This window comes from Cucurbita maxima, unplaced genomic scaffold, assembly GCF_002738345.1.
Source record: "Cucurbita maxima cultivar Rimu unplaced genomic scaffold, Cmax_1.0 Cma_Scf00011, whole genome shotgun sequence".
In the NCBI taxonomy this organism is placed as follows: domain Eukaryota; kingdom Viridiplantae; phylum Streptophyta; class Magnoliopsida; order Cucurbitales; family Cucurbitaceae; genus Cucurbita; species Cucurbita maxima.
The window spans coordinates 3641762-3658679 of NW_019272027.1; the positions used below are offsets into that span (position 1 = coordinate 3641762).

Below are 16918 nucleotides of genomic sequence, written 5' to 3' on the forward strand. Positions count from 1 at the left end.
GGGGGGGGGGGGGGGTTTCTTTTGTATCCATGTACTCTATGATTTACTTTCAGATTTCTGAGGATTTTAACTCCTCCATGTTATATAAGCTATATGATTTTATGATCCTTTTTTTTAAGAAAAAACTGTCATCTTTGGAAATGTTGATGGCTTTCTTTTTCTTAACCTTTCTTTTAGAAGAATTGTTCTTGAAAACTTCTGAAATTTTCCTATAGCTTGTTGCTTAACAATCTGCCCATTGTACTTTTTCTGACTTTCAGGACATTGAAAATGAGCTTGGTCTGGACCGAAACAAGTTAATTCGCATGGCACTTCTGCTTGGAAGTGATTATACAGAAGGCATTAGGTAACTTACACATGCATGATCCTGCCTTATTCATAAGAATTTATCCATTGCAAGGATGCAGAATTTCTCTGTCATGATAGATTTCAATTTTTTGAGCAGTGGGATTGGCATTGTTAATGCTGTTGAGGTTATGAATGCATTTTCGGAGGAAGATGGACTCCATAAATTTAAAGAATGGATTGAATCACCAGATCCAAGCATTTTAGGGACGCTTGGTGCAAAAACAGGGTTAAGTGCACGTAAAAGAGGGCAAAAAGCAAGTGAGAATGACGCAACTTGCTCAAATAGCAGCGTAAGGGATGGTTCTGCATCTGAAGAGAACATTGATAAAGATCTGAAGGAGAACATAGATGTTAAACAGAATTTCATGGTTAAGCACGTGAGATATTTCTCTCTTACTCTTTACTTTCTGATTCACAGTATTTTTCTTGACCAGGTGAAGGAAGATTATTTTATTCCCAAGTTTTTCTCACCTACTTATGATTATTTCATGCCCATATTTAGAGAAATGTTAGCAAGAACTGGCATATCCCTTCTGAATTTCCTAGTGAAGCAGTCATTTCTGCGTACATCTCCCCACAAGTGGACAAGTCAGCAGAACCTTTCTCCTGGGGGAAGCCAGACCATTTTGTCCTTCGCAGGTGAGACATTATGCTTCTAATATTGATAAATATTATCTGTTTGACTTAGTTACCATGGTTCATATATTTTCAGTTTTAGCAGCAATCTTTACGCGGAGACCTGTCTCTCTTAAAAGTTTCTAGTTATGTAACCAACATCATTACTTTTTGAGTTTAACCTATCGTATGAATTGGAACGATATCGCATATTCACAGTCAATTTCTTATTCAAGTAGGTGGAGCTTCTTCTTCTTCGTTGTTATTATCCCTAAATCTGGCATAGTTGTTTCTTCTGGTATCTTTATTCTAGTGGAGAGCTTCCTCTATTCGTTGGTTGTTTATCTCTTGAAAAATATAGCAAACAATCCCATCAATATTTTTGGGCTCACTGACGGAGTTGAGCTTTATTATACATGATGTTTCCTGCACTTCTTTACATTGGTGAAGTAGAGCCTACTTCTTTATGTTTAGAAAGTTGAATATCCACCGTACATATTATATATATTTACAATTCAACTTGCTCTGTATGCTGCAGATTATGCTTGGAAAAGTTTGGGTGGGAGAACTCAAAGGCAGATGAGTTGCTTTTGCCTGTCTTAAAAGAGTATGGCAAACATGAGGTTAGTTACTTCCACTGGTGTCTCTTAGGACCGCAAATGTTTTTGTTGAACCATCAACTGAAGGAAAATGGAGGGAGGGTGGGGTTCTTATGTGGAAGCCATCTTTAGCATATCCTTCAAAATCATTGAGTTTACAAATATGAATGGGCGTTCTATTTTGTGTGTTTTTGTCCGTGCTGTGTCCTTTTCCTGTAGTACACAAAATGATTAAAGAAGAAATTGAATATGCTCACATTTTCATGTTTATTGTTTTTTGTGTAGACTCAACTTCGATTGGAGGCATTTTACACTTTCAATGAAAGATTTGCTAAAATCCGCAGTAAGAGAATAAAGAAAGCTGTTAAAAGTATTACTGGGAGCAAGTCTGCCTCGTTGATGGATGAAACCGTGCCGAATGTCTCCGTAAATAATCAAATAAATCTTTCTGGTGAGACTCAGAAGAACATGTCTGAGAAGTGTTCATCAGAAATACAAGGTGCTTGCTCGAATGAAGATAACGTAGATAATAGACTCCGAAAACCTTCCAGGAAAAGGCAACTAGACAGAGAGCAATCGCAACCTGCCAAGGATCGAAAGCTAACAATGAAGGAAAAAGGAAAGCGAAGTAGAAATGAGGGATCACATTCTGAGAGAGGTAGAGGTAGAGGTAGAGGAGGAGGGAAAGGGAGGGGGAGAGGTCGGTTGGCATCGAAAGGTAAGAGTCCTATTACCGAATTCGTCGAAACCAGCTCCAGTGATGATGAAAGTGAATCCGATGATAAAAAATTAGATTTGGAGAACGTGCAGGAGCCTCAAGAAAGGAGAAAAGTAAGTTTGAATGTTACTGATTCCTTATCTCTATTTTGTGCACAATTGCTCATCTTTTTCTTGTTTTGAGACCTTACAACATCTGAGACTGATATATGTGACGTTCTGAATGAATGGTTTCTTATTTCTAGTAGATACTTTTTCTACGATGGCTTAGTTTTCCACTGATTTGTGTTTATTGATACAGTCATCACGGGTCCGAAAATCTGCAAGTTATAAAATGGACGATGCAGATCCAGATCAAGATCAACCATCAGATTACAGTGGGTATAGATTATCCAATGATGAAGCCAACGACGACAATGTGGTCCAGGGTCGGTACACAGGTCCTGAAACTGTAATGATCCATTCGGAAAATACAGAATGTGATTACGAAATACCGAAGAGATCGCCTCTAAGGGATTATCTTGGAACTGGAGGTGGTTTCTGTCCAACAGAAGATGAAATGAGCCAGGAAGCAATGTGCCGGAATAAAGACCCTGCCTTGGAGGCTAGCAACAGTGAAGACTACCTCACACTGGGGGGTGGGTTCTGCTTAGATGACGATAACGAATGTGTTGACCCGGTTGCACATCTTGACCAAGCAACCGTATCAGAGGCCCTCAAAGATGGCTCTGAAGATGATCCTGGCCAATCAACCTTCCATCCTGAAAAAGACATAGGCGGAGACCAGCTTGAGGAAGATACATATCCACGTGGAGAATCTCTACTCGATGTGGGCGACCCAAATCCTGTAAGTTATCCGAACTCTTCCGAGGTAGGTGAGGGCGTGCAAGAGAAACCCAAGGATCATTCTGTCCGGTCATTTGGAGGGGCTCTTAGTGCCATGCCTAATTTGAGAAGAAAGAGGAGGTACTGATTTCTTCAATGAGTTCCTATTGCCTACCTTTTTTACACATGCTTAGGAAGTTCTAATTTACGTGATCGAATCGAGTCTAGTCGTTAGCTATTCACGGAGATTATTGGCAATCTTTATGAAATTTTAGAAGCAAGATTGTTGAGTTTTACAACTTTTAAGAGACTTAAAGTGAAAACTAGTTCATATTTTAGGGGGCGAACACTAATTATCTTGCACACAGAGATGCATTCTTCTGCGTTGCAATGTATTGTGTAAATTTTGTTAATTTAATATGTTTAAGCTTATTTCTCAGTCTTAGAGTCATGATTGTTGGAACTTCTTTTAATCTATGTTTAACAATATAATATTCATTTTATTAATATGTATTTTCTAACTTCATCTTGCACGTTAGCAAATATGCATAAAAACCATAGTTCTCGACAACAAGAGCAAACACAAAGTCGAGAAGAATTGAGACCATAACTACTCGAATTGTACTCAGATCGTAAGTATTGGGTTGAGTTAGATTTTTGTTCGGTTTGGGCTAAGTTAAGTTAGAGCTTTGCTTATCTTTAGTTTGGTTGGGTCCAAAATTTTGAGCCACGGGAAGTACACAGCCGAACAACTATATGGGCTTCTAGTAGATATAGTTGTCCCCACCAGGTGGGCTATCCAAAACCTTGAGCTAACATTTCAATCGAAAATTCGCGTAATCCATTGAGACAAAAAAGGCAAATTGAAATGAAAAAGTGAAAGTGGCATAGGACTTTTGATCGACCATAGAGTGTATTCGAGCCGTACCGAAACACCATTCCACCTTAATCCACACACCTTAGAAATTATTGAGAAATGGGAGTTTTCTTTAAAAAAAAAAATCCAAAAAAGAAAAAAAAGTGTCCAAGCATGACTCAAAATGTACTAAAAAGACAAATCATTACGCAAGTATCAAAACACAAATTCCCAAACTAACCCTTCTCTTTCTCCTTCAGACTCAAATAAATTACCCAACAAATTTGGAGAAACTCTACTTTCAGCGCTCTCCTATCCACAGAGAGAATCAAGATTCAGAAAAATCAATGGAGCGCAGTTTTCTGTACAAGGAATTCGCTCCATTGATCGGAATGATCGCCGGCGAGTGCGCTACCGTCGGCTCCAACACCGTCTACAAAGCCATTAGCGGCCATCAAATTAGCTTCTATGTCTTCACCTTCTACACTTGCCTCGCCGCCGCTCTCGTTCTTCTTCCTTTCGCCTTCATCTTCCGCAGGTCTCCGATTCTTCCAATTCTCTCTAATCTTTTGCTTTTTTCTCCGCTCATTTTTCCCTAACTGTATTCATTTTGTTGATTCGAGTTTTCAGATCCGGCGTTTTTCCGTCCAATAAATCCTCGTTCTTCCTGAGACTGATCTGCCTCTCCGCCATGGGGTACGATTTGAGGTTTATTTTTATGGATTGTGGTGTGTTAATCGGTTTGCGATTGAAATTGTTTGTTTGTGATTGAAGAGTTGGATGTCAGCTGTTTTCCTATAAAGGATTGGAGTACAGTTCACCGACGCTTGCTTCCGCCATTAGCAACCTAATTCCTGCTCTCACTTTCATCTTGGCCGTTCTCTTCGGGTATCTTTTTCTTCCCCTCTTTTTTTCTTACCGATAAGTTAAGTTTCAATAATTCCTTGAAATTTCTTGTACATTAATTAATTTTTTATTATTAAAATAAATTTAATAAAATTATATAAATTTTTACTAAATAATCATAAGTTAATTGTGTAAGAATAAGAGTAGAATAAAAATTTCTTTATTGTGTTTTAGTTTTTAAATATGTAAATTAATATCCCTACTTTTATTAAATCTCAAAAATAGTTCTGAATTAGTATTTATTTGACCCATAAATAAGAAATTGGCAATAATCTCACAATAAAGTTAAAAAGTCGTCAACAACAGGATTCGAACCTGCACAAGTAAAGCCAAACAAATTTTGAGTCTATCTTCTTAACCACTCAAACATATTGACACCCATATATAAAAAATGATTTGTTCTCTGTCCAACTGATGTGGGATTTCACAATAAAGCTAAAGTAAAAAGAGTCTTCAAACCTGCAAAGCAGGATTTGAACCTAAAGAAGTAAAGCCTAATAGATTTCAAGTCTATCTCCTTAACCACTCGGATATATTGACACCAATATTTAAGAAATGATTTGTTCTCTGTCCAACTGATGTGGGATGAAATTAAGCTAAAGCAAAAAGAGTCTTCGAACCTGCAAAGGCAATCTCACAATAAAATTAAAATGTTGTCAATCTCAAGATTCGAACCTACGCAAGCAAAGCCTAGACATATTGACACAAATATATTAGAAATGATCCGTTCCTTATCCAACTGATGTGGGATTTCACAATAAAGCTAAATCCAAAAGAGTCATCATACCTGCAAAGGCAATCTCACAATAAAATTAAAATGTTGTCAATCTCAAGATTCGAACCTACGCAAGCAAAGCCTAGACATATTGACACAAATATATTAGAAATGATCCGTTCCTTATCCAACTGATGTGGGATCTCACAATAGACCTAAAGCAAAAGGTAAAAAATCGTCAACAGCAAGATTTGAACTTGCGCAGGCAAAGCCCAACAGATTTCAAGTCTGTCTCCTTAACCACTCGGACATATTGACACCCATATATAAGAAATGATTCATTCTCTATCCAACTGATGTGGGATTTCACAATAAAGCTAAATCCAAAAGAGTCATCATACCTGCAAAGGCAATCTCACAATAAAATTAAAAAGGTCGTCAATAGCAGGATTTGAACCTGCGCAAGCAAAGCCCAATAGATTTCAAGTCTATCTCCTTAACCACTCGGACATATTGACACCCATATTTTAGAAATGATCCGTTCTCTGTCCAACTGATGTGGGATTTCACAATTAAGCTAAAGCAAAAAGAGTCTTCGAACCTGCAAAGGCAATCTCACAATAAAATTAAAATGTTGTCATTATCAAGATTCAAACCTATGCCAGCAAAGCCTAATGGATTTCAAATCTATCTCTTTAACCACTCAAACAACACTCATATATTAGAAATGATTTCTTCCTTATCCAAATGATGTAGGATTTCACAATGGACCTAAAGCAAAAGGTAAAAAGTCGTCAACAGCAAGATTCGAACTTGCGCAGGCAAAGCCCAACAGATTTCGAGTCTGTCTCCTTAACCACTCGGACATATTGACACCCATATTTAAGAAATGATCCGTTCTCTGTCCAACTGATGTGGGATTTCACAATTAAGTTAAAGCAAAAAGAGTCTTCGAACCTGCAAAGGCAATCTCTCAATAAAATTAAAATGTTGTCAATCTCAAGATTCGAACCTACGCAAGCAAAGCCTAGACATATTGACACAAATATATTAGAAATGATCCGTTCCTTATCCAACTGATGTGGGATCTCACAATAGACCTAAAGCAAAAGGTAAAAAATCGTCAACAGCAAGATTTGAACTTGCGCAGGCAAAGCCCAACAGATTTCGAGTCTGTCTCCTTAACCACTCGGACATATTGACACCCATATATAAGAACTGATTCATTCTCTATCCAACTGATGTGGGATTTCACAATAAAGCTAAAGCAAAAAGAGTCATCATACCTGCAAAGGCAATCTCACAATAAAATTAAAAAGGTCGTCAATAGCAAGATTTGAACCTGCGCAAGCAAAGCCCAATAGATTTCAAGTCTATCTCCTTAACCACTCGGACATATTGACACCCATATTTAAGAAATGATCCGTTTTCTGTCAAATTGATGTGCCCAATAGATTTCAAATATATCTCTTTAACCACTCGGACATATTAACACCCATATATTAGAAATGATCCGTTCCTTATCCAACTGATGTGGGATCTCACAATAGACCTATAGCAAAAGGTAAAAGGTCATCAACAGCAAGATTTGAGGCAAAGCCCAACAAATTTCAAGTCTGTCTCCTTAACCACTCAGACATATTGACACCCATATATAAGAAATGATTTGTTCTCTATCCAACTGATGTGGGATTTCACAATAAAGCTAAAACAAAAAGAGTCTTCGAACCTGTAAAGTCAATCTCACGATAAAATTAAAAAGTTGTAAATAGTAGGATTCAAACTTGTGCACAGGCAAAGCCCAATAAATTTCAAGTCTATCTCCTTAACCACTCGGACATATTGACACTCATATTTAAGAAATGATTCGTTCTCTATCCAACTGATGTGGGATTTCACAATTAAGCTAAAGCAAAAAGAGTTTCGAACCTGCAAATTCAATCTCACAATAAAATTAAAATGTTGTCAATATCAAGATTCAAACCTACAAAGCCCAATAGATTTCAAATCTATCTCTTTAACCACTCGGACATATTAACACCCATATATTAGAAATGATCCGTTCCTTATCCAACTGATGTGGGATAGACCTAAAGCAAAAGGTAAAAAAGTTGTCAACAACAAGATTTGAACTTGCGCAGGCAAAGCCCAACAGATTTCGAGTCTATCTCCTTAACTACTCGGACATATTGACTCCCATATATAAGAAATGATTCGTTCTTTGTCCAACTAATGTGGAATTTCACAATAAAGCTAAAGCAAAAAGAGTACTCATACCTGCAAAGGCAATCTCGCAATAAAATTAAAAGGTCGTCAATAGCAGGATTCGAACCTGCGCAAGCAAAGCCCAATAGATTTCAAGTCTATCTCCTTAACCACTCGGACATATTGACACCCATATTTAGGAAATGATCCGTTCTCTATCCAACTGATGTGCGATTTCACAATTAAGCTAAAGCAAAAAGAGTCTTCCAACAACCACTCGGACATATTGGCACCCATATATAAGAAATGATCTGTTCCTATCCAACTGATCCCAAAATAAAGATAAAGTAAAAAGTCTTCAACAACAGGATTTGAACTTGCGCAGGCAAAGACCATTAGATTTCTAGTCTATCTCCTTAACCACTTAGACATATTGACACCATTGTATAAGTGATGATTTGTTCCCTATCCAACCGATGTGGTATCTCACAATAAAGCTAAAAGTCATGATTCAACAATTGGTCTCGAACCTGCGGGCAAAGCCCAACTGCAACAAATTTCAAGTATGTGTCCTTAACCACTCAAACATATTGTGACACCATTATATAAGGAATGATTCGTTCCCTAGATCTCACAATAAAGCTAAAAAGTCGTCAACAACAAAATTCAAACATACGCAAGCAAAGCCCAACAGATTTTAAGTCTATCTACTTAACCACTCGGACATATTTAACGTTACAACAAAATTGAAACAATACAAAGAAGATTGGCATGACCCATGCGCAAGGGGATGACACGTGCACAAATCGAGAAATGGTCCAAATTTTTATTGTTAGATCCCACATCGATTAGAGAGCGGAACGAAATATTCCTTATAAGGGTGTGGAAAACTCTCCCTAACAGATGTGTTTTAAAACTATAAGGTACGGTGATACGTAACAGGCCAAAATAGATAATATCTACTAACGGTGGGCTTGGACGGTTACAAATGATCTATAGAGATAAGTAACGGAAAATTATTACAACATATTATATCTAAATTTCTACTTTTATATATATATATATATATTTCATGTAATACCAAAAAAAAAAAAAAAAAAAAAAAAAAAAAAAAAAAAAAAAAAAAAAAAAAAAAAAAAAAAAAAAAAAAAAAATNGCAACCAAAGATAATTATTTTAATGGATCAGTTGAGAGTAAATAGTATTGCATGGATTAGAGAATGAAATAAAAAGAAATATATATATTAGAATGGAAAAAAAAAATGAGATTGTTAAAAGATTTTATTCATGTTAAGTTCATGGAGAGATCTATGAGATTTTAGACTATAATCCTATACGATTATATCTTAAATGAAAAATGAAAAGAAAAAGGAAAAAAATGTGATGACAAGTGGCGCACTGTGGTGGTTTGCCCATATGTTTGAGCTAGGCTGCATAAATGGCTGTAGTTCATGTAGCAGCTAAGTTTTCTTCTAAATTAAGTGAAGAATGGAATAAGAATAGAATGAAAGTCTTAAGAATAGAGATGAGTGCATCTTGATTTTTTTTTTAATCATATAGTGCAATTACTTGAAAATGAGTTTAATGTCAACCCATAAAATATAACGGTTCAAGCCCACCGCTAGCAGATATTGTTCTTTTTAGCTTTCTCTTTCGGACCTTTCACACCCTTGGCATCCTTGGGTGTTCCGTCTCAATCTCGTTCCTTTCTCTAATTGATGTGGGACCCCCACCAAATTCATCTCCTTTGAGGTCTAGCGTCCTTGCTGGCACACTGCCTCGTGTCTACCCCCTTCTGGGAAGGCTCTCCTCGCTGTCGGGCTCTGATACCACTGTAACGGTCCAAGCCCACCATTAGCCGATATTATCCTCTTTGGAGTTTCTCTTTCGGACTTCCCCTCAACGCTTTAAAATGCAGGAGAGGTTTCCACACCCTTATAAAAGGTGTTTCATTCTCTAATTCAATCCAACCCAGGTGGGATTTCACATAAAAAGTATGAAATATATGCTAAATTTGGTGTCATCATGTTCTTTGGTTAGGATGGAGAAGCTAGCTTTGAAAAGCTCAAGCAGCACGGCGAAAATCGTTGGCTCGGCAGTGTCTATAGCAGGTGCACTTGTAGTGGTTCTTTATAAAGGTCCAGTCATTCTATCAAACCCATTTGCTGCGCCAACAAGGTTGAATCTTTCACATCCTTTGGCCTCTTCCCAACCCAATTGGATCATGGGTGGCCTCTGCTTTTTTGCTCAGTACCTTCTCAACTCTTTCTGGTACATTATTCTGGTAATTTTCCTTTCAAATTTATGCAACCTCCCTTTATTCCTTTTGTGCAAAACATTTACTAATATCATATATGATTGAATGGCTTCTTAATTCTTCTGAGCTTAACTAATAGTTGACATATCAAGATTTTGTTGGTATTATTGTGTTTGGCTGTAAAAGAGTTGAATTTTGGTTTCTTAGTAATTATATGTGAAATCTGTACATCTTAAGATAGTTTATGGGTTCACAAAGACAATTGGTTCCACACCAAGACTATGATATCGCCCAATAGTCCACTAGAGATTGAGTTTATTAGTTGTAAAAGGGTAGGAACCTCACCTTTTGAGTTAGCTTTTGAAGTGAGAGTCAAAATGGATAATTATACTGACAAAAGAGTTATTTACAGACCCAAATGGTGAACATGTATCCAGATGAACTAGCAGTGGTGTGCTTGTACTATGTTTTCGAGGTCATAATAGCTGCACCCATATGCCTATTAGCAGAAGGAAACTTGGGTGCATGGAAGCTAAAAAACAGTCTTGAATTGGTCGCTGTTTTGAACTCGGTAAGAAGGGAAAGGATTTGAATTTGGGTTGAGCTGGAGATAGAAGAGGTTGTGATTGCTTTAAATGTCGAGTTTTTGTTATTGTTGTTGTCGTGTTCATCTAGGGATGTGTGGGTCAATCCTTCGTCTCTGCCATCCACACATGGGGTGTCCATGTCAAAGGGCCTGTTTATGTTTCGAGTTTCAGGCCTCTCTCAATTGCCATTGCGGCTGCTACTGGTGTCATTTTCCTTGGGGATGATCTCTATCTTGGAAGGTGCATATCTCTCTCTCTCTCTCTCTCTCTCTCTCTCTGGTTTATGCATTATTATTTTCAGTCACTTTTTAAACATTTAGGACAATTAAAAAAATACCCGAACATTTATGAATTCGGTATATATACATGTTTGTAAGGGTATGATATCGTCAACTTTGAGCCCGTGATTTATCGTTTGATTTCATTGAAAGGTTTCATACTAGTTGAAATATTGTTATTTTTTGTTTAGTTTGACAACCTTTGGAGTTAGGAGTTTTCGAATATCTGATCTCTTGGTTGAGAATACGTGTCCGCTGCAGCTGAGTTTGCTCATTTTGACATTTTATTATTCTAGTAAATCAATGATAACTAGAAGGAATATTATTCTTCGACGAGATCTTCCATCCGAAAAGATCCATTAGCCTAAGAGGAAGAAATAAAAATTAATGTCCTTATACATTGTAACTAACATGCATGCATTGGTGTTCATAGGTTCATCATCGTTAACATTTAACTAGGGTTGTGTCTTAGAAAAATTATCGTCATAATGCATCATGACATTTAATACATTTGCATTATCTTAATATGGAATAACGTCATATCATGTCATCTCATCATCATACATCTTACATCGTCATATTATCATACATCATCGTATAATATCATATACGATCATCATATAACATAGTCACGTTATCATATATCATAATCTCATCATCATATGATATAAAGCATAAATGACATGTGCAAGGGTTCATTGAACACGTGTCATGAGATCCCATATTGATTAGAGAGGGAAATGTGTGCCAGCGATGACGCTAGGTTTGAAAGGGGGCGGATTGTGAGACCCCATATTGATCAGAGAGGGGAACAAAACATTCGTGTGGTAACCTCCCTAGCAGACACGTTTTAAAAACCTTGAAAGGAAAACCCAAAAGAAAAAACTTAAAAAAGATAATATCTGCTAGCGGTGGACTTAGACCATTACAATATCAACCTTTCATCCCTTTGTTTGTTTGGTGTGGCAGTATTATTGGAGCAACAATAATAGCAAGTGGATTTTACTCAATAATGTGGGGGAAAATAAAAGAAGAAGAGTTGAAGGTGAAAGACGAGTTTTGTTCAAGCTTGGGCTCTTCATCCAAAGATAGGATTCCACTGTTGAAAAGCTGTAAAGTTCAAGATGACTAACACATTTTGTGAGTACATCAGACCTTGCAGGTATGTTCTGTTTATACTCGATCCAATCTGTTTTTGCTTTCGAATTCATGTTTTGTAAGTAAAAATTATAGAACATCCAGCCAAATATCCTCAAGTGTATAGTAAGAAGAGTTGATTTGGCTGGAATAGATAACTTTTTGTTTATACTCGATCCAAGCGGTGGACTTAGATCCAATCTGTTTTTGCTTTCGAATTCAGCTTTTTTTTTTTTTTTTTTTGTTTATCGTTTCTTCTATCATTTAAATCATATTTGTCTAGATATCGTGGAGCAATATCATTCAAGTGAGCCCTTCTAATCGTCTAACCCCACCTCTAGTACATATTGTCTACTTCAGCCTATTATGTATTGTCGTCAGCCTCACGGTTTTAAAATGTGTCTATTAGGGAGAGGTTTGTACACTCTTATAAGAAATGTTTCATTCCACTTTCCAATCGATGTGGAATCTCACTATTCACCTCCAGTTTTAAAATGTGTCTATTAGAGAGAGGTTTGTACACCCTTATAAGAAATGTTTCATTCTTCTTTCCAATTGATGTGGGATCTCACTATTCACCTCCATTGGAGGCCCAGTGTGGCACACCACTTTTGAAACCTGGCTCTGATACCATTTGTATTCACCTCCATTGGAGGCCCATTCCTCTTTCCAATTGATGTGGGATCTCACTATTCACCTCCATTGGAGGCCCAGTGTGGCACACCACTTTTGAAACCTGGCTCTGATACCATTTGTATTCACCTCCATTGGAGGCCCATTCCTCTTTCCAATTGATGTGGGATCTCACTATTCACCTCCATTGGAGGCCCAGTGTGGCACACCACTTTTGAAACCTGGCTCTGATACCATTTGTATTCACCTCCATTGGAGGCCCATTCCTCTTTCCAATTGATGTGGGATCTCACTATTCACCTCCATTGGAGGCCCAGTGTGGCACACCACTTTTGAAACCTGGCTCTGATACCATTTGTATTCACCTCCATTGGAGGCCCATTCCTCTTTCCAATTGATGTGGGATCTCACTATTCACCTCCATTGGAGGCCCAGTGTGGCACACCACTTTTGAAACCTGGCTCTGATACCATTTGTATTCACCTCCATTGGAGGCCCATTCCTCTTTCCAATTGATGTGGGATCTCACTATTCACCTCCATTGGAGGCCCAGTGTGGCACACCACTTTTGAAACCTGGCTCTGATACCATTTGTATTCACCTCCATTGGAGGCCCATTCCTCTTTCCAATTGATGTGGGATCTCACTATTCACCTCCATTGGAGGCCCAGTGTGGCACACCACTTTTGAAACCTGGCTCTGATACCATTTGTATTCACCTCCATTGGAGGCCCATTCCTCTTTCCAATTGATGTGGGATCTCACTATTCACCTCCATTGGAGGCCCAGTGTGGCACACCACTTTTGAAACCTGACTCTGATACCATTTGTATTCACCTCCATTGGAGACCCAGTGTGGCACACCACTTTTGAAACCTGACTCTGATACCATTTGTATTCACCTCCATTGGAGACCTAGTGTTGCACACCACTTTTGAAACCTGGCTCTGATACCATTTGTATTCACCTCCATTGGAGACCCAGTGTGGCACACCACTTTTGAAACCTGGCTCTGATACCATTTGTATTCACCTCCATTGGAGACCCAGTGTGGCACACCACTTTTGAAACCTGGCTCTGATACCATTTGTAATAGTCCAAATCCACTGCGAGTAAATATTGTCATTTTCTTTCAAGGGCTTCTCCTCAAGGTCTTAAAATGTGTCTACTAGTGAAAAGTTTCTACACCCTTATAAGGAATGTTTTGTTTCTCTCTCCAACCGATGTGGGATCTCACAATTCACCTCCCTTAGAGGCCCAATGTGGCACACCACTTGAAACCTAGCTCTGATACCATTTGTAATAGTTCAATTCTACCACGAGTAGATATTGTCATCTTTGAGCATTCCCTTCAAGGGCTTCTCCTCAAGGTCTTAAAACGCGTCTACTAGGGAAAAGTTTCTACACTCTTATAAGAAATGTTTTGTTCCTCTCTCCAACCGATGTGGGATCTCACGATCCACCTCCCCTGGAGACCCAGTGTCCTCATTGGCACACCACCTGAAGCCTAGCATTGATATCATTTATAATAGTCCAAATTCATCGCTAGTAGATATTGTCATCTTTGAGCATTCCCGTCAAAGTCTTCTCCTCAAGGTCTTAAAACACATCTACTAGGTATAAGTTTCTATACCCTTATAATGTATGTTTTGTTCCCCTCTCCAATCAACGTGGGATCTCACAAATTTTGTTTAAAAATCCTCCATTATATGTTTGATCCATCCTAAACGTTTCAAACCTACCCTTAAAGTAGAAATTTCTTACGACATGGGTGATAACTAACAAGCTTTAAGATTGTCTCTTTCATTAGAATAGGGATTTTTGTTGGGCAGTCATTTGTGAGTGAGTGCTATCCACAGCAAAGAGACCTTTGAAAGGCATCTTCATGCATATCAAGGTTTCACATCCTTTCAATCGCCATTATATTTTTGTTGTTGGGCGTTTTCTCCCTCTACTTCTCATATTTTTTAAGGTTAAACTTCGTATACTGTCACCCATATTCATTAGAAATCTAAAAAATCTCACCCTATTCCAATACAACAAAAAATCAATCAGACATGTTTTCGAATAGCCTTTCAAATTCATGCACGATTACCACCCAGCGTAACATCCTACTTAAACTTGATAATAACATGCTCGCACCTTCAATAGCAAAATTATGTCATATTCAAACCTCGGATCCATCCAAATCAATGAATTCACAATTCGTACCACAAAGAATTTGCAAAATAGTGTCAAATTCAACCAAACAAGAAAACGAAGGTTTCAAATCTTCAAACCCTTTGATAAAAGGAGAAAGTATTGTCTAATTGAGCAACCGTGGTCAGAGACAAAGCGTGAAACTATTTTGATACTCTCTCAACTAAACTCAAGATCATACAAACCAGAAAAAATACCCTTTAAATGGAATTATCTAAAAACGAAAGAAGCAATTCTGTCTGACAAATAATCGAAAGTATGTGAATTTGTGTTGGTTCTTAGAATATTTTCTCAGCTTCTTTGTAACAGAGATCTTTGTTGGGCAGTCAATTGTGTGGCTATCCACGCAAAGGGCCAACCATTGAAAGGTCTCTTCACTCATCATGTTTGGAGACACTTGCCATTTCCATTCTTACATGGTTTATTTGTTTTAATGTAATTTTGAACCGTATGCAGTTGATATAGAGAAATAATTTCAAGAATTTATGGTATATAGATAAAATTTGATGTCTTATCTTAGTAACATTATTTATACGATTTTCTTTGTAACAGTTTTAAATTCGTTAATTGAGAAGATAAATATCAATTTTAATCTGAGTTATGAACTTTGGTTTAGGCTGAAATGTATTTTTAATATGCATGAGTGAGGCTTCTCTTTTTCCCCTCTTTCTGTTCTATCATCCAAAACAAGGCCGTATAGAGTATAGTCATGTGGTAAGGCATCGGGTTTTAGTACACGTTCGAATCCTTTTCTTTTACTCTAGAGACTATGAACACTCGATCGGATTTGTCAAAAACGAGCTGACGAATACAGGGAAAGCGGCTGACTGCAGTCCTTGAGTGGAGTTTGTACCGAGCCAAAAGTGTGACGGCGTAACGGGTTAGTCCAAATATTATTTAAATTAAAAAAAAAATGTGATTTGAAAGTAAACACATCCCTTAAAATGGGACCAAACCTTCACCAAACGCATACCATACCCACAAGAAAGAGAAAAGGCTCCACCGTACAGCTTTTACAGAGCGAGCCAGAGAGAGATGGAGAGGAGCTTGTTTTACAAAGACGTGGTGCCATTCGCCGCCATGGTTGCAGCCGAGTGCGCCACCGTGGGATCCAACACAGGCTTCAAAGCTGCCACCGCCAGAGGCATGAGCTACTACGTCTTCACCCTCTATGTCTGCGTCGCCGCCGCCGTCGTCCTCATCCCTTTCGCTCTCATCTTTCACAGGCACTCTGTTTCTCTCTCTGCCTCTCTCTCCGCTTATAAATCGATTCATTTCCCTAATTCCTCAACCTCTCTCTCTCTCTCTCTGTCTCTGCAGATCGCAACAGCTTCCGCCGAACAAGATTTCCCTGTTCTTCAAACTCGTCGCCCTCTCCGCCCTCGGGTACGGCGGCGCGTCTTCCCTATTCGGCTAATTTTATATGCTTTTTAAGTTCTGAGGGCTAATGGGTTTTGGAATTGTGTTGAATTTTTGAAGGCTTTCGTGTCAATTGCTTGGGAACAAAGGCTTGGAGTTCAGCTCCCCCACTCTTTCATCCGCCATTAGCAACCTCATCCCGGCGTTCACTTTCATTCTTGCCGTCTTTTTCCGGTCAGTTTCTCTTTCTATCTCCTCAACTTTCCATTATATCTTTAATTTAAAAAAAAGATAAATAAGCATTAAATACGGAGGCTCGCCCCCAACATCTCCCACGGGAGGGCTCAAGATTGGTATATGGATCTCTTTTATTTATAGTGGTAGGCTTGATAGAAGCTTGGTCAGAAGGGGTCGCTTCCCGAATGCCTTTTGGGAAGAGACCTATCCCGCTCGGTGGAGGAAATAGTCTAGCCTACAAACCTAAGAACGGCTACTTAGTCCAATATCAATTTTGAAAAATAACATTAACCAGCTCGAACTTTAAATTTTTTTTTTTTACTACTAGAACTTTTGAAGAAATAAGATGATTTATGAAGATAAATAAATCAATGTGTATAAATAGACGGTTTTTATCTATATATTGCCAGTGACAATTTTTTTTTTTTTTTTTTTTTTTTTAAAAT

The 16918-nt window shown here is 38.0% G+C and overlaps 3 protein-coding genes, 1 long non-coding RNA gene and 8 other non-coding genes across 15 annotated transcripts in view; 5 read left to right on the top strand and 7 right to left on the bottom strand.

The window, feature by feature from the left end:
* Nucleotides 1-3555, top strand: part of LOC111486346 (DNA repair protein UVH3) — a 10473-nt gene extending 6918 nt beyond the window's left edge. For all 4 annotated transcript variants that reach the window (XM_023133433.1, XM_023133434.1, XM_023133435.1 and 1 more), the window contains 6 exons: nt 261-346; nt 446-725; nt 851-987; nt 1502-1586; nt 1848-2393; nt 2581-3555. In XM_023133433.1, coding sequence (XP_022989201.1) covers nt 261-346; nt 446-725; nt 851-987; nt 1502-1586; nt 1848-2393; nt 2581-3252 — 1806 coding nt within the window. In that variant the 3' untranslated portion in view covers nt 3253-3555. The remainder of the gene's footprint in view (nt 1-260; nt 347-445; nt 726-850; nt 988-1501; nt 1587-1847; nt 2394-2580) is intronic.
* Nucleotides 3556-4178: 623 nt separating this feature from the next.
* Nucleotides 4179-12213, top strand: LOC111486374 (WAT1-related protein At5g40230-like). The gene is made up of 7 exons (XM_023133467.1): nt 4179-4498; nt 4591-4656; nt 4735-4848; nt 9826-10069; nt 10455-10613; nt 10718-10869; nt 11877-12213. The coding sequence occupies exons 1-7, from the start codon at nt 4308-4310 to the stop codon at nt 12037-12039; spliced, it is 1089 nt and encodes a 362-aa protein (XP_022989235.1). The 5' UTR covers nt 4179-4307; the 3' UTR covers nt 12040-12213.
* On the top strand, nt 5039-7285 carry LOC111486375. The gene is made up of 2 exons (XR_002718862.1): nt 5039-5189; nt 7175-7285. It is a non-coding gene; the product is annotated as an uncharacterized LOC111486375 (long non-coding RNA).
* TRNAS-UGA lies at nt 5818-5899 on the bottom strand. Its single transcript has one exon. It is a non-coding gene; the product is annotated as a tRNA-Ser (tRNA).
* On the bottom strand, nt 6018-6099 carry TRNAS-UGA. Its single transcript has one exon. It is a non-coding gene; the product is annotated as a tRNA-Ser (tRNA).
* On the bottom strand, nt 6374-6455 carry TRNAS-CGA. The gene has a single exon. It is a non-coding gene; the product is annotated as a tRNA-Ser (tRNA).
* Nucleotides 6703-6784, bottom strand: TRNAS-CGA. The gene has a single exon. It is a non-coding gene; the product is annotated as a tRNA-Ser (tRNA).
* On the bottom strand, nt 6903-6984 carry TRNAS-UGA. Its single transcript has one exon. It is a non-coding gene; the product is annotated as a tRNA-Ser (tRNA).
* On the bottom strand, nt 7694-7775 carry TRNAS-CGA. Its single transcript has one exon. It is a non-coding gene; the product is annotated as a tRNA-Ser (tRNA).
* TRNAS-UGA lies at nt 7893-7974 on the bottom strand. Its single transcript has one exon. It is a non-coding gene; the product is annotated as a tRNA-Ser (tRNA).
* LOC111486749 lies at nt 8509-8614 on the top strand. Its single transcript, XR_002718930.1, has one exon. It is a non-coding gene; the product is annotated as a U6 spliceosomal RNA (small nuclear RNA).
* A 3565-nt stretch (nt 12214-15778) lies between the features above and the next one.
* The window catches only part of LOC111486393 (WAT1-related protein At4g15540-like), a 5441-nt gene continuing 4301 nt past the window's right edge, over nt 15779-16918 (top strand). Inside the window, exons 1-3 of the mRNA XM_023133504.1 lie at nt 15779-16102; nt 16197-16262; nt 16356-16469. Of these exons, the coding sequence (XP_022989272.1) occupies nt 15912-16102; nt 16197-16262; nt 16356-16469 (371 nt within the window). The 5' untranslated portion in view covers nt 15779-15911. The remainder of the gene's footprint in view (nt 16103-16196; nt 16263-16355; nt 16470-16918) is intronic.

Bases quoted from the DNA above. Each gene is read 5' to 3' on its own strand.
- LOC111486374 (XM_023133467.1), top strand. From the start codon at position 4,308: ATGGAGCGCAGTTTTCTGTACAAGGAATTCGCTCCATTGATCGGAATG. The intron at 4,657-4,734 runs GTACGATTTGAG...TTGTGATTGAAG, and splicing joins ATCTGCCTCTCCGCCATGGG to AGTTGGATGTCAGCTGTTTT. The intron at 10,870-11,876 runs GTGCATATCTCT...TTGGTGTGGCAG, and splicing joins GATGATCTCTATCTTGGAAG to TATTATTGGAGCAACAATAA.